Source organism: Octodon degus, unplaced genomic scaffold (genome assembly GCF_000260255.1).
Source record: "Octodon degus isolate 3935 unplaced genomic scaffold, OctDeg1.0 scaffold00041, whole genome shotgun sequence".
Lineage (NCBI taxonomy): Eukaryota > Metazoa > Chordata > Mammalia > Rodentia > Octodontidae > Octodon > Octodon degus.
Genome location: NW_004524617.1, coordinates 12889857 through 12915186, shown reverse-complemented (window position 1 = coordinate 12915186; position 25330 = coordinate 12889857). Strand labels below are relative to the sequence as shown.

General features: G+C 42.3%; 1 protein-coding gene across 1 annotated transcript in view; it reads right to left on the bottom strand.

The window, feature by feature from the left end:
- Positions 1-1999: 1999 nt before the first annotated feature.
- Positions 2000-25330, bottom strand: part of Pcyt1b (phosphate cytidylyltransferase 1, choline, beta) — an 88082-nt gene continuing 64751 nt past the window's right edge. The window contains exons 6-8 of the mRNA XM_004631371.2: positions 19299-19441; positions 14717-14905; positions 2000-3462 (exon numbers count right to left, since the gene is read on the bottom strand). Coding sequence (XP_004631428.1) covers positions 3250-3462; positions 14717-14905; positions 19299-19441 — 545 coding nt within the window. The 3' untranslated portion in view covers positions 2000-3249. The remainder of the gene's footprint in view (positions 3463-14716; positions 14906-19298; positions 19442-25330) is intronic.

Below are 25330 nucleotides of genomic sequence, written 5' to 3'. Positions count from 1 at the left end.
CTCTGCTAGATAGGGGCTCATTTGATGCAGCCGAGCCAGTGACGTCATGTCACATCTCTCCCTGGGGTATGGCTGGGTGCTAAAATTGTTCTGAGGATGGAGAGAAAATAAATCTGTGCTCTTCTGTTCCTTCCTCAAGGATGGAACCAGCATCTAGTAGCCTAAGAGACCAAAATCCCACAGCAGCGTCTCTTCTGTCCAGAGCAAGTCAGGAGCCAGGCCACATCTGTGTCTTGCTTCTTGCAAGGCTGCCTCACCTCTGCCTTAGCAAGGACCTGGCACCCAGGAGCTTGTTGCTATTAAGTGTGACTGTCCCAGCCTCAGATGCTTAGCTTAGACAAGGAAGTCGACACTTAATCTCAGGGTCCCCATCAGGAGGGTATGGAGTGCTGAAAGGAGAATTGGGGAGCCCAGCCACTGCATGGCTATCCCCTAACCTTGGAAGTTTGTACTGTAACAAATTCTCCTATTTTACTTGGGCTAAGTGAACACTTGGACGACGGGAGTAGCAAAAAAGGTACGCTACAAATCCCCACCCATTCTGTCCCATGTTCTCCCATTTTCATTGCCTGCCCCCTCCACAATCCGAAGGCGCTATCCATGAGCCCTCCTCCCTCTGAAGTCACCTCCCATTCCCAGAGCAAAAGACATCTCTTCCTTGCTTTCTGTCACTTCTGCTTACCTTTCCAAGATTTTAGCACATGTTCTCTATTTCCTGTTTCAGCCTTAACTTGCTCTTGGCCATGATAGGTGCCTGGATGGCCCAAAGCCCAAGCCCAGCTCCTCCTGGGTGCAGGCAAGGTAGGCAATAGGGGCAAGGAGAAACTGAGAGATGTCCAAGAGGACTAGGTGGGGCTCTGGAATCTTCCCTGCTCCTTCTCAAGAGACTTGTGTCCCCAGGAAGGTGGCAAGGTTTTGTTGAAGGTTAGGGGGATGAGATTTAGAAGCCATTTATGGGTTATTTGGGCCCATCCCTGGAGTATCCCAGGCCTTGGTCATTTCCCATAATTGGCAGTTATGATGGCACCCTGTGATGAGTCACATACATGGCACTTGTCATTGTGGTGCATAAGGCCTGAAAATTTATTGTCAGCCTGATTTATCAATCCCAGAGTTTGCTTTAGAGCAGGACTCTAGTTAAAGTGGATCTATCTGCCCTGGGCCATGGCATCGGAGCATTAAATGGCTTCCCCAGGAACGTTTCACCTACAAAATGAGGCCCTGGTATAGCTTAACAGAACAGATTTTCTTTGTCTTCCCTCCCTCTTTCCAAGAGCCTTTTCTCTCCTCCCATTCCCACCTCCTGCCCTTGCCAGGCTTGTCATCATGTCCTTTCACTGCTACATGTGTCACTCAGCAGACGGGGCAGGCATGCAAGGCTCATCTGTTCTGGGTGCTCAGTGGGAGTCAGTATGGAGGAATGTAGCTCTCGCCTTTCTCTCTGTACAATGACATCAAAAGGGAAGACTTTGGTTCAAAAAGAAATTTTCCTTCTCAGGGGCCATCTTTCTGCTTGCCCTCTGTCCTATACAAGCGTTTTTCAGAATTTTGGAGAAAGTGCCAGGAACAAGGAGGCCCCAAGCCAGCTTAGCCTCATAGCTTTGCTTTCTAGTAAACACCACTTGTCTCTAAGAAGGCACAGATGTGCCATCTTCCTTCACTGGTTGCTCTCAGAAAGCTGATTCCCAAGGCCTCTACAAAAGGGTTCTTCTGTCACAGGATGTACTGGGATCTGCCCACAAGTTGCTGGTTGGGGCCTCTCCCCAGTCAGCTGCCAGCTCTGTCATACCTTACCAGCATACTCTGAAAATAGCTACATCTGACCAAGAGTTAGGTTCTAAGCCCTGACTCTACCTGTCCATTTCATGCAATTAGGCAGCAGCAACTTCCCACACCTCTGCAGGCTCCGAAAGTCTTCGTGCCATTTGGCAAACCTAAGTGCCAGAGACAGCTGCAACACTACCTAGACTGTTTAATAAACTAAGCCCACAGCCCTGAGCAAAAATTTTCCAAGCCTTCCTTTACCCTCAAAAAAGTTATGGTAGACTATGAAAACAATGGTAATTTCCTGGTTTGGACAAAACATTTCTATGGGAATCTGGCATTAGCTTTTGACTAAGTGCCCAAGTCACAAGGGAACAAAATGGTTCTTTAGATCAAGAATTTTAGCAGGGTATTAGGATAGAGAGCAGGAGAGGAGTATATTGGAAAATGCTACCAACACATATTCGTATTGCATATGATGTACACCCTGGGATAGCATATTGGAGCACACATAGAACAGATACGTGCAGGTAGCACCCCTATTGAATTACTATGTGTTTGGTGCTGCCAACTGTTACTTGAGGTCTATGAAACTGTTAACTGGCCGGAAATGGGAAAGGCATTCCATAATTGTGTCCTTTAAGAGAAGCTTCAGGAGACCCTTCTTATCTGCCAAATTTGGAGTAATGCAAAAGTAGCTCCTCTTTCTTTTTCAATACAGGATGTTTTTCCTTGTTGCAGTTCTCATAGGTTAAGGTAATTTCTGGAAAACAAGTGAAGTCAACCAAATGATGAAAAAGTACAGCCAGGAACACATTAGGCCTTAGATAGAGTTCTCTTCAACAAAACTGTCCTTTGCATGAGAAGTTAAGGTTCACACTAGATCACCTTTCACATCTGGCCCAAAGCGGGGCTTAGTCTCTGAGCCACGGTCCTGCCACTGGTATGAGTTGATGCACCGCAACATCAAGTCTTAATGGCTCAACTGGGAAGGCTGGAATTTGTCTTTTAATTCGACTATTTCGATAGCACTTTGCCGCCTCTACTGAAAATGAATTTAATCTGGCAGAGCTTCTGGGTGGTAGGAGGCAACGTGCAGGGCCCTTATAGAGGCAGAAGTAGCAGGTTGAGGGAACAGCTGCGACCACAAGTGGTTTACTTGATGGGGATGGGGTTATAGGTCAAAGCAGAAGTTACCCCACCTCATGAAAGACCCTTTGAGGTGCTCTGCACCTTTCCTCAGCAAGGTTAAAGTAGAGTGGTTCTAGATGATAAGATTGTACAGGTTGTCCAGCTGGAAACCTCCATACTGAGCCCACACTGGGCTGTGTGGAGAATGAGGGAGAACCCATCCCAAGACCTTTCCTCAGCATCTCCCTCCTGAGCAGCAGCTCCTGTGACTCTCCCCCCTCAGACACCACCCAGGCATCCCCCATTTCCCCTCTCCCCATCCTGCGTGGTGTGGCTCTTGCCTGACAGCCACCTTTACTTCTCATCCTCATCCCCCTCACTCATGCTGCTGATGGAGGCTGAGGCAGCTTTGGGTGAGGATGGGGGTGAGGTTTTGCTCGGGATCCAGGAGAAGGTGGGTGATGGGGAGCGGGAAGGGGACCGGCTCCTGGTTGGGCTGCTCACAGGACTCTGCTTCGGGGATAAGGCCTGTAGCATCCGGCTACTTCTCTCCTGGAACATCTGTTTCTAGAGAGAAATTTGAGAGAAAACTTGTGTTAACATAGCAATCTCAGGTGGCAGCAAAGCACAAGAAAAGGCAGAGAAGAGAGACCCCACCCTGAAACACCTCCACCTACAAGCACTGACTTGTACTATATTCTATGGTTTTTTTTGTTTTGTTTTTTTGTTTTTGGTGGAACCAGGGATTGAACTTAGGCCCTTGTGCTTGCCAGGCAAACACTTATTCCACTGAGCCATCTCCCCGGCCCCTTATATTCCATGTTTTTAAGACTAGCATGGTTTGGATGCTAAGTGTTTCTCCCCAAAATTAAGGTGTTAAAAGCTTGGTTCCCAGCTGATGGTGCTACTGGAAGGTGATGGAAACATTAGGAGGTAGGCCTAGAGGAAGGAAAACTTAAAGGGGGTATTGGGTCCCTTCCCCTTCCTCTCTCTCTTTACACTTCCTGGACACTATGATGTGAGCAGCTTTGCTCCATTGTGGGCTCCCCACCGTGAGGCATGGCTTCACCACAGGCCGAAAGTGACAGGGCCAAGTGACCATGGACTGAAACTATGAGCCAAAATGCCTTTACTTTATCCAGAATCAGAAGTGTTTTATATTTTGGATTTTGTAATATTTGCATATACATAATGAAATATCTTGGGGGATGGGACCCAAGTCTGAATAAAAATTTGTTTCATATATACCTTCTATACTGGCCTACCGGCAATTTTATGCAGTATTTCTGGTGTACTTGTGTTTTGTTTATGGCACGTGAAGGCAGATGTAGCATTTTCTAACATGTGGCACCATGTTGACACTCAAGAAATTGTGCATTTGGCAGCATTTCCTACTTCAAATTTTTGGATTAAATAATACTCAACCCTACTGGATATTTTAGACTTTGCTTGTCATCTGGGTTATTCATTTTACAAATTATGGAGGCCCTCTGGAGACCAGATGTTGCATAAGGAGAAGGAGAAGCTGAAGACAAAGGAGGTGGCCAGGTCTGAGCTAGGTCTTCCACAATACACTAGAAGAGGGGCTAGAGATGGGAGCGTAGGCTTGTGGAGGCTGGCACAGCGGACCTGGCTTTCCATGGAGAGGGTGCCAAGTAGAGTGTAGTAAGTAAATGTTGCTTAGCATGACTGCAATCCCAAGCACCTACCGATAACAATAGCCTAGGCCCAAAGCGCCATAAGGAGGGATACTGCCTCCCCAAGAGCCCCAGGAAAATTTCAATCAAGGGAAAGGTATGATCAGATTTGTGCCTTAGAAATGTCTGAGTGTGAGCATAAAAGCAAAGAAATCAATCATGAAAGAAAAGACTGATGCTTGGTTACACAAAGATTTAAAATTTTTACACTTGAAGAAAATACCATGAAGTAAAATGAGGGAAATTTAAAACAAAAGGGGAAAAAATTTGCAACATTTGACTACAGGGACTGGGGTGTAACTTGGGTGATAGAGAACCTGTGGAGTCAGTGCAATTTAAAAGATTAATACAGATTATAGGTCCTGGTATATGAATAGTGCTTATAAATAAAATGCTAAAAACCTTAATGAAGGGGCTGGGGAGAAAGCTCAGTGGTCTAAATGCCTGTCTGCCAAGAGCAAGGACCTGGATTCAATCCCCAGTACTGCATGCTGTGCCGGCCCGGGAACTGAACATGGTGGCACGTGCTTGTAATCCCAGAGCTAGGGAAGCTGAGACAGAAGGATCCCTATGAATCCAAGCTACATAGTGAGACCCTGTACCAAATAAATAAGTAATTAATTATTTAAAATAAAAACCTTAATGACAAAAGAGGCATATGGCGTGTATAGGAAATTCACAAAAGAAATTTCTAAGTGAACTATAAAAGTGTTCAACATCACTAGTAATCAAATAAATGCAAATTCCTAAAATGGGATACTTTTTATACATCAGAGTACTAAAAGCTTTTTAGTTTGCGATGGCTGATGCAGATGTGGGCACAGCAAAAAAGCACATTCATTTTAGTCCTGGTAGGAGGCTAACATAGAAAAACTATCCTGAGGGGTAATTTGGCAATAGGTGCAAAAGCTGTTTTTGCCAGAGGAGATAATGAGAGATGTGAGTAAATCTTTATCATATATATGGGTGTTCCCTGCAGTGTCATGGCAGACAAAACTGCAAAAGCCTAAATAGGTTAGAGAAATCTTAGACAACTCCAAAGTGACAGGCTGAGCAGCTGATAAAGACCAGGTTCCGTGGGGATATTTAATAATATAAAAATACTTGGTAGTGATCGCAAAGTCACTAATACTGGCTGCAGATTAGGATGTGTTGCATGAGTTCAATGATGCAAAAGAATGTATATAATCTACATGGAAGAAAGAACTGGGCAATGGGACTGCGGGGATTTTTTGGTTTCCTTTTAGTCTTTACTTTTTAATAATTCTGTAATGAATACAGCCATCCCTTCCTATCTGTGAGCCCCATAGCCCTGGATTCAACCAGCTTCAGATTAAAAATTGTGTCTATAAAGGACATGTGTGGACTTCTCACTTCTCACTGTTCACCTAAATGTAACAACTGTGTACATGCCGGATACATTTTATTAGGTACTATAAGCCATCTAAAGGGGATTTAAAGTACGGGGGGGTGTTGAGGAGGCTTTGTGCAAATATCATAGCATTCTATATAAAGGATGTGAGCATCTACGGATTTTGGTATTTGAGGAAGTTCTGGAATCAGTCCCCTGCAGATACTGAGGGATGACTGTATTACTTTAATCATCATAAAATAGTATTATGGCAGGAAGAAAGAATGATAGCTCAGGTAACCTGGGTGAGGAGCTCAGGTAGAAGAACAGGCACCGCAATAATGATACAGGTGAGAAAATACTATAATCTCAGGCACATTATCAATTCCCCTAAGTACCCATCTTTCCTTCCGAGGCCCTAACCCATTACCTTTCAGAGTCTTGAGTTTCCTCTAGCAGATATAATAGAGATGACTTGCTGATTGCTAAGATCCTTTCCAGATTTAAAATTCTACACATCTATGAGTATACCAATTATTTACTTTCCATTAAGGATACTAGTAATTCTACAAAAAGACATTAAACCCCCTCAAAATCAAACAGGAAAAAGAGCACAGTACAACAGCATTACCTTAGATTAGGCCCATTTATGAGACAAAATCAAGTGCCAAAAGGACTGGGTGGCCTATTATTAACAGCAACATTAAAAAAATCCTCAAACTTCTAGCAGGCACTTTAAAATATGTGTTTTTATTACTGTAATCTTAAAGTATATTTTTAGTGGCAGCCATTAGCCCTCCTGCTGTTAATGGGTTGTCAGTATTTCCATTAGAAGCCCACTTTCTAAGAAATCTACATCTTGTCTACTCTAGTTTGAATCAAGCTCATAACTGAGAATATTCTGCCTAAGAGGATAAAAGAACTTGCATCCATAATGATCAACAGTGGTGTCGTACTACATAAAATGCGCTATCCATACAAAACAACGCTGAGCCTCCATTTGCAGGCTCTGTGATCTGTTTCTGGTGCATTTTGTGGTTCCTCTACAAAAGAGCTGAATTCAATCCAGTTAGGAGACAATTTGTAATGAGCTTCCTGGGAAGAAAACCACTTTAGAAATATAACAAATAATGAAGACCATAGCACGGCATTTTCAAAGAGAAAAGGTATTTAAATTCAGTCATTTACCATATTAAGAGGTTTCCATTTATGAAGTTTTCCCCCAAGAAAATAATCCCATTTACAGTCCTGTCCATATGAAAGTAATTTTATATTTCCCTCCTATGAAGTTTTCCCTTTTAAGAAGTACTTAACATCTAGTGAGGCAGCAAATGTCTTTAAAGGTTTCAGTGTTTTGGGTATGTTTGGGCAAATCTGCTAAAAAGAAATGAAAAAAAAATTCTAGTGTGGGCTGATTTGGATCCCTGGTAAACAAGAGCAAAATTGAGGAAAAGAAAGAGCTGGTGTTTCAGTTATGGACAAATTACCAACCTTTATACAGGTACCAGGGTATATCTGACATTTCTGGGTGCCAGACACTGCTGTAATAGCTTTATTTATTTACTTTTTCTGTATTTTAGGGAAGAGTCTACCGAGCATCAGGGTCTCACTACTAGATCGGACTCATAGTGATCCTCCTGTTTTCAACCTCCCAAGTGCTAGGATTACAGGCACGTGCCACCACATTCAGCCTCAACTGCCATATCAGCGTGTCCTGGGGGAGGGACTGGCATGGCAGGTCCTGGGATTGAAACCCGGCTCTTGCGCCTGCTCGCAGGCCCTTTAATCTGCTGAGCTATTGTAATAGCTTTAAAGTGTGAACCAATTTAATCATCTCAACAAGGCTAGGAGGCAGCTAAGTTAGCTTTTCCCATTCATAGATCCTATGCCTGAGGCCCAGACAAACAAAGGAACTTGCCCAAGTTTGCCCAGCCAAGAAGTGAGTCCTCTTTCATGACCACCTCTCTTGTAATTAGCCATTTTCATAGTAAGCAAATTTTCATGCACACTCACATTTTACTTATGTATATGTTCAAGGATAATTGTTTAACCAATTGTCAAAAATTCCCAACTAATAAATCCAAGTCAGATGCACAAACTTCATTTTATATCTCTTTTCTTGAAATCTAAATTCTTAAAAACAAAACAGTAAATGTTGACGAGATTGTGGAGAAATTAGAATTACGTATCCTTGGTGGGTATGTAACATGGTACAGCCATTATGAAATGCAGCATGGGAGCTCCTCAGAAAATGAAACATAGCTGTAGCTGTCAATAGATCCAGCAGTTTGACTTCTTTGTATATATCCAAGAGAAGTGCAGGGACTCAGACCTGTAAAAGGTACCAATGTGCTCAGCAGCATTACTCACACCTGCCAACAGGGGGCAACAGCCAAACTGTCCATCACCAGGAAAATGGAAAAGCAGGATGTTTTATGTACACACACACACACACACACACACACACACACACACAGAGTAGAATATTATTCAGCTTTAGAAGGCTGCTATAGGGGTCGGGGAGATGGCTCAGTAGAATAAGCACTTGCCTGGCAAGCGCAAGGGCCTGAGTTCAATCCCTGGTTCTACGACCATGGAGACATTATGCTAAGTAAAATAAGCCAGACATAAAACATGAATATTGCATCTATATAAGGAATTATACATGTATGTCTATGAGGTACATAAAGTAATCAAACTCAGAGACAGAGAGGAGGAGGATGTTTCTCAGGGGGTGGGGAGAGTTGTTTAAAGGGTTGGAGTGTAGCTTAGTGTTAGAGAGCTTGCCTAGAGTGCCAAAAGCCTTAGGTTCAACCCCCAGAGCATGCCTGTAATTGTAGCACTCTGGAGGCTGAGGCAGGAGGATTGCCATAAGTTTAAAGCAAGCCTTTTGTCTCAAAAATGAAAAAATAAAGGGCACAGAGTTTCTATTTGGACTGATTAAAAAAAAAACCTCTGGAAATGGATGGTGGGGATGGCTGCTCAACAATTTGAATATACTTAATGCTATCATATACTTCTCTCCTTTTCTCTCTTTTTTTGGTACCAGGGATCGAACTCAGGATTTTGTGCTTGCCAGGCAGGCACTTATGCTGCTGAGCTATCCCCCTGACCTATTGTACACATAAAAGTAGTTTAAATAGCAATTTTTCTGTCATCCATTTACCACAATTTTAAATATTAGCAGAGAGAGAGAAGATGCAGTCTATATTTTAAGGGTAATCTCATATAGAAGATGGTACATGCCTGTTTGGTTGGCATCTGAGCTGGCAGCCTAATCCTACTGGGACAAAAGGACGCTACTGCTCTGTGATGAACTAAAACCTTGCACCTGACTAAAGATCTTTCATTCTTGGTGCTCAAGGAAAGGGTCTGTATGGCATGGTAAAATAAAACAGTTGTTTCATTTTCAAAAAGAAAGCATTCTGTTTTCAGAGTCAGTGAAGGAATGCAGTGGTAGATCACTCAGGATGACACATAACATTTTAAAAATGGTGTGTGTGAAACTATACGATATTTACACATGTGTGTCTGGTTTATTTCACTTATGAGTATATGTTCAAGTGGCATCCACTTCAATATAAAGGCTTCGAGTTTATCATTCTTAATAGCTGAATAATACTCCATTGTGTAAAAATACCACATGTTTTTCAACCATTCCTAGGGTGATGGGCATCTTGGTTGTTTCCAAGATTTGGCTATCACAAATTGTGCTGCTATAAACACAGGCACACATATCACTACGATATGATGTTTTCAGATCTTCTGGGAAAATTCCCAGTACAGGAATAGCTGGTTGAGATGAGATTTCCAGTCCAACCTTTCTAAGGAGTCTCCACACTGATTTCCGTGATGGTTGCACCAGTCTACATTCCCACCAGCAGTGGAGAAGGCTTCCTTTTTCCCCACAGCCTCTCCAACATTTGTTGTTGTGTGATTTCTTTATGAAAGCCATCATTTCTGGGGTGAGATGATATCTAAACGCTGTTTTAATTTGCATTTTGCGGATGGCTAGGGATGTGGAGCATTTTTCATATATTTATTCACTTCTTTAATTTCTTCCTCTCAGAAGCATGTGTTCATCTCGGATGCCCATTTCTGGATTGGGTCTTTAAATTTTGGGGCCCTAGTGTTTTTTAGTTCTTTATCAATTCTAGAGAGCAGACCTTTGTCTGAGTACTTATTTGTCATGATTTTTTCCCAATTTGTGGGTTGCCTTTTCACTTTGTTGGTAATTTCTTTTGACATGAAAAAACTCCTCAGTAAGAGCAGGTCCCAGTTGTTAATTCTTTCAACTGTTTCCCATGTGATTTAATTTCTGTCCATGAACTCTTTGCCTACCCCTATGTCTTCAAGAGTTCCTCCTACTTTCTCTTCCAGGAGATTTAGTGTCTCTGCTTTAATGTTTAGATCTTTAATCCATTTTGACTTTAGTTTAGTGCATGGTGATAGACCTGGGTCAAGTTTGAGTTTTCAGCATGTAGAGAGCCAGTTTTTCCAGCACCATTTGTTAAAGAGGCTACCTTTCTTCCAGTGAGTATGTTTGGTCCCTTTGTCAAAGATAAGGTGGCTGAGTGTGTTCGTAGGGGCTTCAGCATCTTCTAATCTATTCCATTGATCCGCAGTTCTATTCTGTTGCCAGTACTATGCTGATTTTATCACAATAGCCTTGATGTAGAGTGTGCCTAAGGAGAGTCACATGGAGAGAAAACATTCTCTCAGGCTTTCACAGAGAGCACACTGGCCAAGCAATAGCCGTGATTCATCCACATGGCTGACACTGACAAAGGTTCTACAATCTGAGGTACAAGATCTCAGGATAAATCCTGAGGGCATTTCACTGACCTTATCAGACCCAAAAGCTACAACTCCTGTTGCACAGATCCTGCTTTACCTTGGTCTTAACCATCCAGCAGAAAAGTATAAAAACAAAGTATAAGAAGTAAAGCCATGCTGTTATGTTGAGCTGTAGGGGACTCAGGTCAACAATTTCTGACATTGCCAGTCAAGCGGAAGACCTAATGCTATTATGGACTAATGAACTCTTTTAGAGTATTTTGCTGAGTTTATACACCTATAATATTTAAATGATGGAACTTAACAACAAAAGGGGCTACAGATGAATGTCAATTTTGTATCTGTATATTCAAAGTGCTTAGGATAGATATATAGTTACATTCTCTTAATGATTAGAAGGATTTGTTCTAATGGTGTCTGTAAATAGGATCTCAAGTCCACATCTTGTACAGCTATTAACCACTAGGAAGAATGTATGCAATGTGTTAATTATTGAAATTGTCCTACCAATTGGGTTTGAAACTGTCTCATTGCTATTTGTTTCTCAATAAAATTATGGGGAAAAATGGTGTGTGTGGCTGAGGTGCTAGTATTTAAAGAGGACATGTCTATTTAGAAAATTCAGATACTTCAAAATTAAGGAAAACCCTATTCCCAAAAGAACCCCTGAACTCTGAGCCAACATTCCCTGACCCTGCAGGCTCCATGACTCTTAATACTAAGTGCCATTTTGGAGGCATGGCATCACTCCAAAAAATCAACAAAACTTCAAAATTAAGCTCCTTGAAAACCCTTCTTGTGACAGTTGGTCTTTCAGAGACACTACCAAAGAACAGTAATACCGACCTGTGTTGGAAGGGTGCTATAGTTTAGATCTGGAATCTTCCCCAAAGATTTTTATGTTGGAAAGGCTTGGTGTCCTCCCTCAGGGCACTGTTGGGATGTGGTGGAAACTTCAAAAGTGATTCCTAGTGGGAAGTCTTCCCAACACGAGGGGAGCACCCTCTAAGGGAACTGTGGGACTCCATCACTTTCTCTCTCTCTCTCTCTCTCTCTCTCTCTCTCCCACATCCCAGCTGCCCAAAGGTGAGTAGCTTTCCCTACCATAATCTCCCACCATAATATTCTGCTTCCCTCAAGCTCAAAAGCAACAGGGCCAACCAACCATGGACTGAGGTTACCAGAACTGTGAGCCAAAACAAATGTTTCCTCTTTTCAAGGTGAAGGTTTCAGGAATTCCCTTACAGTAATGTGAAGCTGACTGACACAGAAGGGTTCCCTGTGCCACACTGGTTATGCTATAAGCTACCTTCTGAGCACAAGTCAAAACTCTTTAGAAGAATCAAAGAAAAGTAGTTAAATAAGTAGACTGATAAAATTGAAAAGTAACAGCTTGTGCCTGATAATCCACCAACCAGACCAAGTAAATAGGAATAGACAATCTATTATGGCAGTGAAGAAGTATGGACTGCTTGTTTCAAATTGTTAAAAGCCACTCTGACAGGCAGCCTCCAGGATGGCCCTCAATGTCCCCCATGTCATGCTATTCACATCCTTGTATAATGTTCTCCCAGAGTGGAAAGGAACACATCGAAATATTTTCTAGGGTCAGGCAGGCAGCATAAATGTGTGAAGCAGATTGGGGAAAGGGTTGGAGTCTTTAGGAATGTTGTGGTCATGGAAAAATAGAGAGCTCATGCCCTCCCCAAAATAAATTTTAAAATATGGCTAAGTGTTAAGCATACCAAGTCAGCAAATTAAATTTGATCAACCGAACATGAAGTTGTAAACAGCTCCTGTATCATAAGCAATAGAAGGCAAATGACACAGACATGCATGTGGAGGACTCAGGCCTTTGCAGATACCAGACAACTTTGTGAATAGGTCTTTCTCACACATCCATTCACTCAACTCAGAACTATTTATGGAGCATCTACTATAAACTACCAAACCTCCTGTACCAAATTTGGTACTTTAAATCCAATTTTTCACCTTTCCAAGTTTGGGTTATTTGTAATCAGTACTGTGTTTGCAGGTAATGGAGATTCTCTATTTTAAGAAATGAGTTCCAATCTCAAATCCACAAATAAAGAATTATTATAATAATAACATATTCATGAAAAGCAAATTACTTATCTTGGCGTTTAACATCCTTGTAACTATTCCTGCACTTTTAATGTCAACAGAAAAAAGTAATGTCTAAGTCTGGCTGATACAGTAAATTAATGTTAATAACAGTTTTGACACTAATAGCAAGTTTTAAAAAGAAAAACCTCCAGTTTCTAAGCTGGATTTCATTTCTTAAAAATCACCTCAGCTCGTTGTCACCAGATTCTCCAAGAACAATTCTAGCTACTATTTCACCTTTCACTGGGAGCCTGAAACAATGAAGGTCTATGATGTTTCTATGAAATTATATCCTTTGCCTGCCTTTGCTCACCCCAGGGAGAGAAAACATCCATCCCTTGAGTTACAGTATGAAGGCTTTGCAGCAGACACACATTTCTGAATCCCTGTAAGCAAATGAATACCTATGTGGTGTTATTCAAGTACCTGTTTTATTACTAGTACCTGTTCCTCAGAACATGAACATTAATTATGAAAATAGGAACTGCTAAATCAAATGGAAAATTTCAGACTTTATGTTTTGGAGATCAGAGAACAGAGTCTCCACCTTATTTGTTTTTGTTCCACAGTGTCATACATGCACTAGAACATTAACAAATGTCCCGTGAATGAAATAATCTAAACTGAAAATTTCAACAGGTCTGAAGAAAACAAAAAGGAGGCCAGTGCCTTGCTCTTCCACCCTTGCCAACTCTTTCTGGAAATTATTAAGGCTCAAGCAGCCCTTGCATAATTTCTAGCTTTCTCAGACTCAGCTGATATGTAGGATGGAGTTGGCTCATAACACCCACCTCTATAATCACTTAGAGTCCACTGCACTTGAAGCAAACCATCTCTTCCCACCTCCTGAACATTGTTCCTTTTCTATAACTAATTGAGTATTTTACTTTTAGATAATCCTATAATGAACGAGCTCAAATGAGCAGAGGTAGCAGTGACAACCCATCAATAAAATAATTACGTCAAAGTGGATTTTGTTAGAAATTTTTCATTTCATAATGGGAAATCTAGGCTACTTAACACCAGGGAAATCAAACGGAATCATTGTTTTTATTTTAAATTCAGCCTTAAAAGTATTTGTTTCACAGAATACTCATTAACTCTGCTGACAATATTGGTTATTTATTCCAATAGGGCATGTGCAGGTATACAAAGGAATACAATGGCTTCTAGAATTTCTTTTCCTTTCATATAGTTAGCATTCAGAGTTGTTCACAGAATTTAGACAAGGAAGTGATCTATATATTCTCTCTCAGTTCATTATCTCCGTCCTCTACAGATTTTGTCATTTATCCTAACACTTTGATGCCATGGGAAAATCTGGTCCTAAAGGATACAGATGTTTAGCAAAATTCTACCTCTTGCAACCAGTGAAATGGAAGAGTTCATGACAACAAAAGATGACTGAGCCAGCTACATTTCTTTTACATTCTCCCTCACCAAACATAAATGACCATGATTCAGCTAAGAGCCCATTTACCTTATCTTGCAACACAAGCTCAGGGCTGCCACTGGTAAGCTTTACCCCTAAGCTTTGCATCCTCCCCAGCTGGGAGACTGGCATTAGCTACAGAACCAAACTTTGCACTAATAAACATACAGTGAATAATTAATGGCTTCTAAGCTCTGGACAAAGTACAGAAACAGAGCCCAGGCCTGGCTTCAGGTGCTACTTGGTGCCACACTGAGGGGTAAAGTAGGAACTAAATCAGAAAGTGACATGGCTCAAAGTCATCTCCACTGATACCCAAGAGGAAACCATGTGAAGCAGGGATGCCCTTCAGAGGATCCATGAAAAGAAGATAAACTAAAACATATTACTCTGTGGCTAAGTGAGGTAACTACATACCCATGCTCCATCGGGGCCAAACAATTCCAGGAAGTTGCCAATGAATTCCCTCGACTTCTCTTCCCATTTCTGAATTAGGTCATGGCTCTTTTCTTCCACTCGGTTAACAAATTCCTTTGACCTTTCCTCCACATTCTTGACCTTTTCTTTCATCTTGTCCACTTGGTTCTGGAAACGGTACTTCTTTTCCTGGTCAAAATTTATGGGAGAAGTGGATTGATCCAAGTGGGCAGGAAAGAGAGATCAATTATCTACCCCAATGGTCACATTTTATGTCAACTTGAATTGGTTCCCAATGTCAATGCTTAGGATGTTGTCATGTCCTGAAGACTAGATTGACAGGAAGGCACACTTCTTATAAGAAAAGTCATTTGTCATTAATCTATTTGAATGTGTAAAGAGAAGTACAAGTGGTTTTAATGTTTTTATTCTATTAGGTATCTATGAGTTGTATTTAATTATATAAAAGAAGAAAACATTCAGTCCTCAGCAGTGAGAGAGAAATGGGGAACAAAATATACAGCTGCCCTCTTATGCTTTACTGGGCAAATATCCCCACTCAATTCTGCTGGGATTAGGACAAAACTATGAGTTGTCTACAGAGTAGCTGCTCAGAGCTGTCTGAGTTTTCTGTTTTACCTGGATATTGTTAAAACCAATGTGGCTTATGAAATTGGGCCATTATCTGGGCCATAAAATTCGTGTGTTATATTAAAGTTTTCAATGTAGTGACATTTTCTACTAAGCTAGGTGAACTGTATTGCTTTCCTTAGTGATGAGGAAAGCTTTTATTCTGATGAATTCTCTGAACTTGGATTGTTTTCTTATAGCCTTTAGGAAATAGTGTTGTCTCCCTATGTACCCAGGAGCCATTGTGTGGTAAGCAAGCTACGTGTCACCTTTGAACCTCTGTTTCCCCCATTTACCTATAAAAGTTTCAGGTCTATCCTTCTTTATGGCTTAGTAGTACCCCATTGTATAAAAATACCACATTTTTTTTATCCATTCTTTGGTTGGTGGGCATTTAGGTTATTTCCAAGATATAACTATTACAAATTGTGCTGCTATAAGCATGGGTGTAATATATTGCTGTGGTATGGGTTTTTTAAAAATATAATATATTTTTAGTACTCAGCCATAAAGAAGGATAAACTGGAGACTTTTATAGGTAAGTGAATGTAACTCGAGATCATACTCAGAAGTGAAATAAATCAGACCCACATGTGTAAACTATTGTATAGTTTCACTAGTTGATACACTGAATGAGTACATAAGATCCAAAATGTACATTAGGGGGCCGGGGAGATGGCTCAGTAGAATAAGTGCTTCCCTGGCAAGCGCAAGGGCCTGAGTTCAATCCCCGGTTCCAAAAAAAAATGTACAATAGATATTATGAATGGGGAAGAAACTGTTCAAAGAAAAGACAACCTATGACATGGGAAAGGGGAAAAAAGGAAGAGAAAAAGAAAATATATATTTATACACAAGATAGTTAAGATAGTTATACAGCTAGTTTCTCTTAGTTCATTGTAAAGAAAGGCTTGTGCTAATAGTGTTTGGACAAGATACCATGCCCATGTCTTGTACTCTGAATAACTATTACAAAGATAACCTGTCCTTTTTGTGTGTGTGTGTGTGCTACCAGGGATTGAACTCAGGACCCTGCGCTTGCCAGGCAAGCTCTTATTCTACTGAGCTATCTCCCTGGCCCCATGAGATAATCTGTCTTGAAACTCTTTTATTGTTATTTTTGTTTTCTCTTTAAAATAAAATGAAAATTAAAAAATTAAACTCTGGGATTGAAACAAATAAGTAAACCTATGTTTCATGAACTGTAAAATTGGTATAATAATTATTCCTATCCCACAGGATGGCTGTGATAATTAGGAAAGGTAATGCATGGATGTGCTTGGTACAGGGCGCACTGTTCAGTAAATGTTCACTACATGTTGGCTGCTTCATTGGTAGTAAGTGATCTAGGCATTTCCCTGAGGTACCTGATGAGGGAGCAGTCAAGAGAACGAAAACGATATGGTGTGTGTGTGTGTGCGTGTGCGTGTGTGTGTGTGTGTGCGCGTGTGTGTATACTGCCACTCATACACACACACACACACACACACACACACACACACACTAAAAAGTCACCCTGTCTTTTACAATTTACTATGTGACATTAGGTGAACAGCTCAACCTCTCCAGACCTCTGTCTCCTTGCCTCTATGTTGGATATAGTCATTATATCCACCCTTACGGGTTTATCATTAGAATTAAATGAGGCAGTCCAGATAGAACGCTTAGATGGGCACATGGTAAGCTCTCAGTAAGTGCTAGCTGCTGTCTTTATGCCACTCTCTACCGTAATTCATTCTGAAGCTGAGGAGCTTTTTGTTCTTTTTTAAATTTTGTTTTGTGTTTTGTAGTACCAGGGATCGAACGCTGGACCTTGCACTTCTCAGGAAGGCACTTATGTCACTGAGCTATCTCCCAAGCCAATAATTCATTCTTCATAAAAATGGTTAGGTGTACAGCTCACAGGACCATCCCAGAACAGTAGAATGAACACCGGGCTGGAAGGCATGACACTGGGTGGCTACTCAATGGGTGTTGGTCAGGTACCCACCCTGGACTCAGCTTTCACCCTCTCTGAATCAGGGGACTTGAGCAGGATGCCTGGCCCCCATCAGGTCCCTGCCACTTCTCAGGTTCGGCAATTCATCTACATGCCCATCCAACACATTCAATTTCACCTGCTTGCTGAGGCCAGGTTTGTTGTCACCACAAGGTAGTGAGCACATCCATACTGTCTGCATGGTTCCTTGAGCTAAGTGGCTTATCTAAAGACCATTCAAGGAGAGTGAGCGATAACTTTTGCAAATGGCTCACCATGCTTGGATGGTTGACTGAATTCAATTTAAAAGAACAGACAGTTTAATTTATTGAAATAACCAGAGCTTTTTTCTCTGTAAGATACCAAATAATCACTTTGACTGAATTCTTTTCAGCCACTTGTTCTGGTGCCACTGGAACCCAACATTTTCCATTTTGTTGCCCAACTTGTACAAAGTCACAGAGTCTACACTCTCATCACTCTTTTCCTCATGAGGACAATTAATAGCCACTGACTTATAATTAATGATTCCCTCCTTTTTTGAAGATAGGTCATAATGATCAATTTTGTATGATGGGGCCAGCCAAATAGCTCAGTGGATTAAAGTGCCTGCAAGTAGACACAGGGGTCAGGGATTCGATCCCTAGGTCTGCTGTGCTGGTCCTGCCCCTAGTACCACCAAAAAAATATTGTATGATACAAGATAATTATGGTGGCTTATCATGATAAGTACCTAATTTTGAAGCGAAATTTCTGTTTGAAAATGTGTCTGCCAGGTGTGATGGTGTACACCTGTAATCCCAGTACTCGGGAGGCTGAGGCAGAAGGTCACTTCAAATTCGAGGCCAGCCTGGGTGACAAAGTAAGTTCAAGGCCAGCCTAAACTGCATAGTGAGACCCTGTGTCAAAAACAATGAAATAAAATAAGATAAAAATTAAATTAAAATATCAAAAAAGAAAATATAGGATCTATTTGGGGGCTGGAATTTTCATGTATTTACTGGTTTTAATAAAACATATCAGCTCCTCAGGGACCAGGAAAAACCAGCTGTCTGGCCTCACTAACATCACCTCTAGCCACTCGACTGCCCTCTTTGCTTTGTAACAGCTTGTTTTACTTGTTTTAAAGATTGTTTTAACAATTGCTCTATTATTAAACCAACACCAGCTCCTGGGAACAATATGGTAGAAATACAAAAGAAGCCAATGACTTTAAGATTTTATTTAAGTAGCTGTAATTTTTCTGGACAATAACAAAATGGCTGTTAAGGTTTCTAATGAGCACTTGTAAGGCCTTAATGAAATGATGTTTTTAAAAATGTTAAAACAAGAAAGGATTTTCTTGGGGCTTAGCATTTTATTGCCCCTGTCTTCTTCCTTCTCTGAACAAAAAACTCTTGCCTTTTTTTTTTTTTTAACATATTTGGTATAGGGTTTCACTATGTAGGTTGGACTTGTGATTTTCCTGTTTCAGCCTCCCCAGTACTGGGATTACAGGTGTGTACCTCCACTCCCAGTCAGAGTGGCTGGCTCAGTGTGCCCAGGGGTGGGGCTGGTGTCACATATGTGATACCGGGGATGGAACCCAGGTCCCTGTGCTTTCCTAAGCAGGCGATTAGTCCACTGAGCTATATCACCGGCCCTAAATTTTGCCTTTCATAAGAGGCAGATTTTCCAGACAGCCTCCTCCTCTCAAATCTGAAAGTTGGGGAGGGGTCCAGGAGGAGGGAAGGGAGAAAGTTCTTTTTGCTACCTATGTTCCTTGGTTAACTTGCATTACCCCTTTGGGTTTTAGTTTTCTCATCTATAAAATGGGACTAAAATACAGCATTGAATTGTTATGTAGCTTACATGGGACAGTGAATGCAAAGCATTAGGGACACTGCGTGGCACACAAGAAGCACACAGAAAGTGGCCCCAGTGGCTACAGTGGTGGTGTGGTGGTCCTCAGTGGGCGTGGGGTGGCACACTCACATTTATAAAGCTGACATTCAGTTCCTTGGCTGTGTACCCTCTCTGGAGGTTGCGCCGGGCATAAACATCATAGTCACGGACGATCCTGGTGATGATATCTGATGTTGAGATGCCTTCTGTTCTCTGCGTTGGAACAAACATTCCTATTCAAGCAGGAAAGAAGAGATAAAACTAAGATCACCTCAATGCACCCATTTCCTTGAATGGCCCTCTTTTCCAGAACAAAGTTGGAGCTCTTGAGTGTGCCAGTCAGGCCTTTGGACATGGTCCGAGCCGGCTCTTCCTGCCTCAGTCACATACACACACACGCACCCCCCCCCACACACACACACACAGTGTGCTCATCGTCCTGGGCCTGGTCCCAGGATGCACTGAGCACTTTGCTGGCTCCTGGTTACCTTTCTTCTGAGCTCATCCTTGCTGCCTCAAGCGCCCCTTCCCTCCCACATCAACTACACAGTTCCTCCTCATCTGTACACTCAGGCTTCATGCTTATGCCTTGGAGAAGTCTTTCCTGACATCGCCAGGCAGAATCCATGGCATTTTGGACATAGACATTTTCTGTTAATAAAAGTATTCTTGACACCTGCCCGCCTGCCTGCGCAGAGACAGGAACATTTCAAACACACAGATTGTGCCTTACACGCCTTTGCATCTCCAGCACCCAAACCCAGTGCCCCTGTGGGTGGCACGTGGAAGGTACGCAGCAATGCAAATCAAACGAGTAAGGGAACGAAGACTGAGGCAAGGAATTAGTCGGATTGTAGCACCTCCCCTTCTTCCCCAAGGAGGTCTGTATCACATGACATGGAGGCAAAAGAGAAAAATTATCCTATTTTTGTTATGGTCTGATCTAAGAGCATGCTTGTGGGATGCTAAATGATTTCACCTCCCTAAGAGCTGTCTGCTCAGTGTGGTAGTTTCACCACTAAAAGGCCCTTTCATCTGGAATATGTGGCACTGAGTAAAAATAAACAAGCTCAGAGGACATCAAGTTCTAATAGTTCTATTAAATTTCCTTAAATTCTTGAAAGATATATATGGATTACCAATCAGTATAGGTTATAAAGATATTGCAAATACTAACAATGGCAAAAATTGGATTTTTGCTAAAAATTCGTCAACTCAAACGACTTGTTGGCAACTGAGATCTCTTTTTTTATTCTTTATTATTATAACCAATTAGAGACATTTATCAGGGCATGGTGGCATGCCCACATCTGTAATCCCAGCACTTTGGGAGACTGAGGCAGAAGGATCACAAGTTCAAGACTAAGCTATTTAGTAAATTAGTGGGACTTCATCTCAAAATAAAAAAAACCTACAATTTAAAAAAAAGACTGGGGATGTAGCCCAGTGCAAAGGCCCTGTGTGTAGGGCAACTGCCTGCACGATCAATTCTCTGCAGTAACTCTTTCCCGGGCCCTATACCCTTCACCCTCTACCCCCAGGCCTGTGCACCACAAAACTTCAAGCTATGTTTTTGCTGTAGTCTATGGAGCTGAGCACTCTGTTTCAGCCCAGCCATATCTGGTGACTTTTTGGTCATCTGTTGGGTTTCAGCTTTAATGCCGCTTCCTCAAGGAAATGTCTCAGCCCCTAGACTGAGCCTTTGTGGTTGTCATTCCCTCCCGTGTGCCACTACCCTTTCCTGTCAGGTACTGCCAGGCCTTCACAGAGCAACTTGACGCTCTGTCTTGGAGCTGCGCCATTCCTGCTTCTCTTCTCACCTAGGAGCAAGCGAGCACTAGAGCGGGATTTCTTAAGGGCATGAAGACTGACCTCTCAGTGCCCTTTCAAATCCAGTTCTCTCTGAATTTTTCAGTCTTGCAGCCCAAGCAGGGTGTCCCTTTGCAGACACCACCTGCACTTTTGCAGCATGGGCAGCAGGGGTGCACTGCTGATATCAGAGACACGGCAACCAGCAGAAAGGACAGAGTCTGGGTTTGCCATCAAGTCTGAAATGTTGTTTAATCACCCTCTTGGAGTGTGGGATCAAATACAGAAAACTAAGTAGAAGGCAGAGGGTAGAAACATCTAGACACATGGACATAAATAGCATTCTGGTTCCAAGCTAAGGGGCCTGGGGTGACATCTCCATCTTGGTGGGAACAGCAAGTTTTCGGGTGAGAAATCCAACCCATCTTTTAGCAGGCAGATATTTCACCCACACTCCTGTTGCTGGAATGTGAAGATAATTTTCTGGCTACTAACATGCTTTAGTGAAGCATTTCTTTTTTTTTAAATTTTTATTTATTTAATTGTGTGTGTGTGTGTGTGTGTGTGTGTGTGTGTGTGTGTGTGTGTGGCAGCTCAGCCCACCAGGGGGTGGGCTGGCTAGCATGTGGTACTGGGGGATTGAACCGTGGTCCCTGTGCTTTGCCAAGCTTGTTCTATGTAGGTGCTTTAGACCACTGAGCCATCTCACCAGCCCCTAGTGAAGCATTTCGACATCAGTGATGTGAACTCACCCTTTCTTTGAAGCCAGAGGCTGAGGTTCTGTGGTTGAGTAACTGAAAGTAGATTTGGGGTTGGGGAGAGATTTGCTTTGGCTGGTGGGGAGGTAGGTCTCTGAAAGAAGCCAAGCCCTCTGCTGACATAATGATGCACCCGGCTTCCTCCAAATCCTAATTATTGCTCTGCTAAAAATATTCAGTAATGAGCATGATCAGAGAACCTTTTTTATCATGCTTTTTAGAATTGCAGCATTTGGTTATGGAGCTATTTTAAGAAGCAGCAAAGCACATGTTAATGAAGGAAACTTTCAACAGTAGTAGGCAATATTAGCATGATGATGAGTAATGTGGACCTTACAGTCTATTTAATTTTGGCTCCATCGCTTCATCCAGCTTTGCTAGAGGATTTTGACACGTAGCACTGACAAGCAGAGTAGTGTTGTAAAGCTTAATTCACGCCCTTCATACCTTTGGCCTCACTTAAAGTGATTTCTGACTTTCAAAATAAACCACAATTAGAGTACAAAAGCCAAATGTGGGTGCTCAGGCCATTTCTGGGCATCTTTTCCCCACAGTGAACTCTGGCCTTCTCTACCCAGCCCTCAAATAGAACTGTACCATTTCTCTCTCTCTCTCTCTCTCTCTCTCTCTCTCTCTCTCTCTCTCTCTCCTGGTGAGGACTCAGCAGAATGGATTAATGGGGCAGAAGCAAGTAAAACACCCACCTGACTATTTCATTTGGGAAGGGAGTTATGGTAGATCAAAGAGGGCCACTGTTTCCTTCCCCCTGAATTTGGACTGGCCTGGTGACTTGCTTATACTTAATAGAATGTGGCATGACACTGTGTGACTCACAAGAAGCCGTGTGGCTTCTGTCAAGACTGATTGCTCTCTAGGCAATTCCTCTCAGCCACCATTCTGTGACAAGCCCAAGCAACGTGGGGAGGCTACATGCAGGTGACCCAGTGGCAACCACAACTGGCCCACTGACAGCTAGCATCCAGGGTCAGCCACATAAATGGGCAATGTGGGAGCCCCAGCCGAGCTGAGCCGTTAGTGGACTGCAGCCCCTTACAACACCTGACAACTATTTCAGATACTCAACCAAGAATCATGCAGCCACACCCAGGTTAAAATCCTGCCCCAGAAAAACAGGAGCAAAATAAAGTCACTCTTTCAAGTCATTTAACTTTCAGAGTCATTGTGTTACACAATAGGGATACTGGATTGCTAAAGTTAGAAAATATGGACTTGTTACTATACGGAGATAACTGGAATTTGACATTTTACTCCATAAAATCAGAAAAGCAAGCTATTCTTAGCTCACTGGAGGCATTCACCCGAAAGAAACCAGCACCTTATTGTTGTCCCTGCTGTACAAGGGCACTGAGGAATGCTCACCCCAGGAATAGTGATTCAGTTCATGCTGGGGGTGACTTAGCTAGACTCCAAGCCCTGCTGTAGATCCCTGATGCTCTGAACAAGGTCTACGCACTTGCAACCTGGAAGCTCATTAAAAATGGCAATCCCGGGGGCCGGGGAGATGGCTCAGTAGAATAAGTGCTTGCCTGGCAAGCACAAGCGCCTGAGTTCAATACCCAGTTCCACCAAAACAACAAAAAAAAGGCAATCCCAGGCCACACCAGACCTACTGAATCCAAATCCTAATTCTCACAAGAGCCTGCAGATGAGGTGTTGGCACATTTAAATCTGCAATGCAGCGGTCTACACCAGTGGCAATGTTAGAGAAGGAGCAGCTAGCTCAGATCTTACAGAGACTTAAAAAGGTACTAACTGCCCCACGTTGTAGCCCACCTTGATGTAACTGCTTTACAGCTTTCCCCCCCTCCCACACTCAACTCTTAGAGATAGGTTCCAGCCGGAGTACAAACTGCTAAATTATCATGCCCTGATCCAACATGGCTGAATCCCCAAAACAACTGCTTATCTTCCCAGTGACCAATTCCTCCTCCTTCCCCACTCCAGTGCTGGATCCAACTTCTTTTTACTTTTCCACACATACAAGGGGGCCCCCAATCAGCATCTTGTATGTCACTGAACCTGCCCCTCAAGCTCCGCCCCTAGCAAAAGTCTATAAAGTCTCAGCCTCCCTGTCTCAGGTCAGAGCATCTGCCCATGTCCCTCAGATCCTCTCCTTATCCTCAGAATTAATAAAGGCCTTTCCCTCCCTTTCTTTTACTTCTGCTTCTCTGCTGTGCTAGAAATACCTAACAATTATATACTCCAAAGTGCTACCCAAAATACTTAATCCTGAGTCTTTTTGATATTTATTACATAAAATGAAGAATCTTGGTTTGAAAATTTTTAAAAATATGTGCACATTTGCTATTTGTTTCCAAAGAATTTGATCTATACCTCTAATTAGGATCAAGAAGAAAGGGAAATATAAATATACCAGAGAAAGTAGTCAGCCAAATCTCTGATGTTTAATTTGTAATACCTAGCTGCTTTGTAAGAACTATTTATAATCAGGGCCACGATAATTTAGCAGCTTCTAAGCCTAAAGTATATGGGATTTCTTTTCTTGGAACTCCTTACAAATAAGATCAGACTTAAAAACATCAGGCCTGGCATTCGTTCCAATGCTCCTTACCGCCCAAGGGAGCACCCACTAAAAGAGTGGTAGACCTGACTACCATCCCTGTTGGGGGTGGCATGGAGCTTTCCTGGCAGGCATAAAAAAGGTGGGAGCCAAGCAAAACACCATCCGGATGAGCAGGTACATCTTATGGAGCAGAATAATTTCCTGAATTTTTAACCAGTGTCCTTTTCATTTCTGGGATCATGTCTGTCCTGAGACCTTGTTCCCATTGTCAGTAAGATCTCCATTTCAAAGGAAGGTAGACATAGCTGAGAATGCAGGAGGATTATGCTGTCTTTGACTTCTAACACAGGCTTTTTAAAAAAATCATTGAAGAAAGAATTAATGAAATCAAGTACAGCTTAGTGGAAGAGCATTGCCTAGCCTATGCAAGGCCCGGGGCTTGATTCTCAGCACAGGAGGAGGGAGGGAGGGAGCAGCACGGAAAGGGAGGGAGGAAGGGATTAGGATGCACACAACAGAGACAGGTGGGTGACCATGACAGAACACACAGAAAAGGCAGCCATCTGGGAGTTCAAGAGAGATATGAGCCTAAACCTGCTTACACTCTTTGGACTTCTAACCTCCAGAATTGTAAGGAAATACATTTCACTTATTTAAGACAAAAAGGGTATTCTAAATGTCTGAAGTGTCCTTGAATTATCAGAAACCAGAAACTAAGCAGATCAGGGTATAGAATAGGCATGCAATTAACAAGTACAGTTTTGTTCATTCTGTGATTTTACACTGATGAGCTCTAAAATCAGCCCCAGGCCTGAGTTCGAGTACCTGGGTGCTCAGGTTAATTCCTATATGAATACCTAAATGGCATCTGTGGCATGACTGGACTTTAGTATATGTAAGGGAAGCTTTGAAGAAGCTGCTTGGGAGACACCTGAAATTCCAATATGTATATGGACAGAGACAGACAGACAGACAGACAGAGACAGAGACAGAGACAGGGAGAGAGCCTA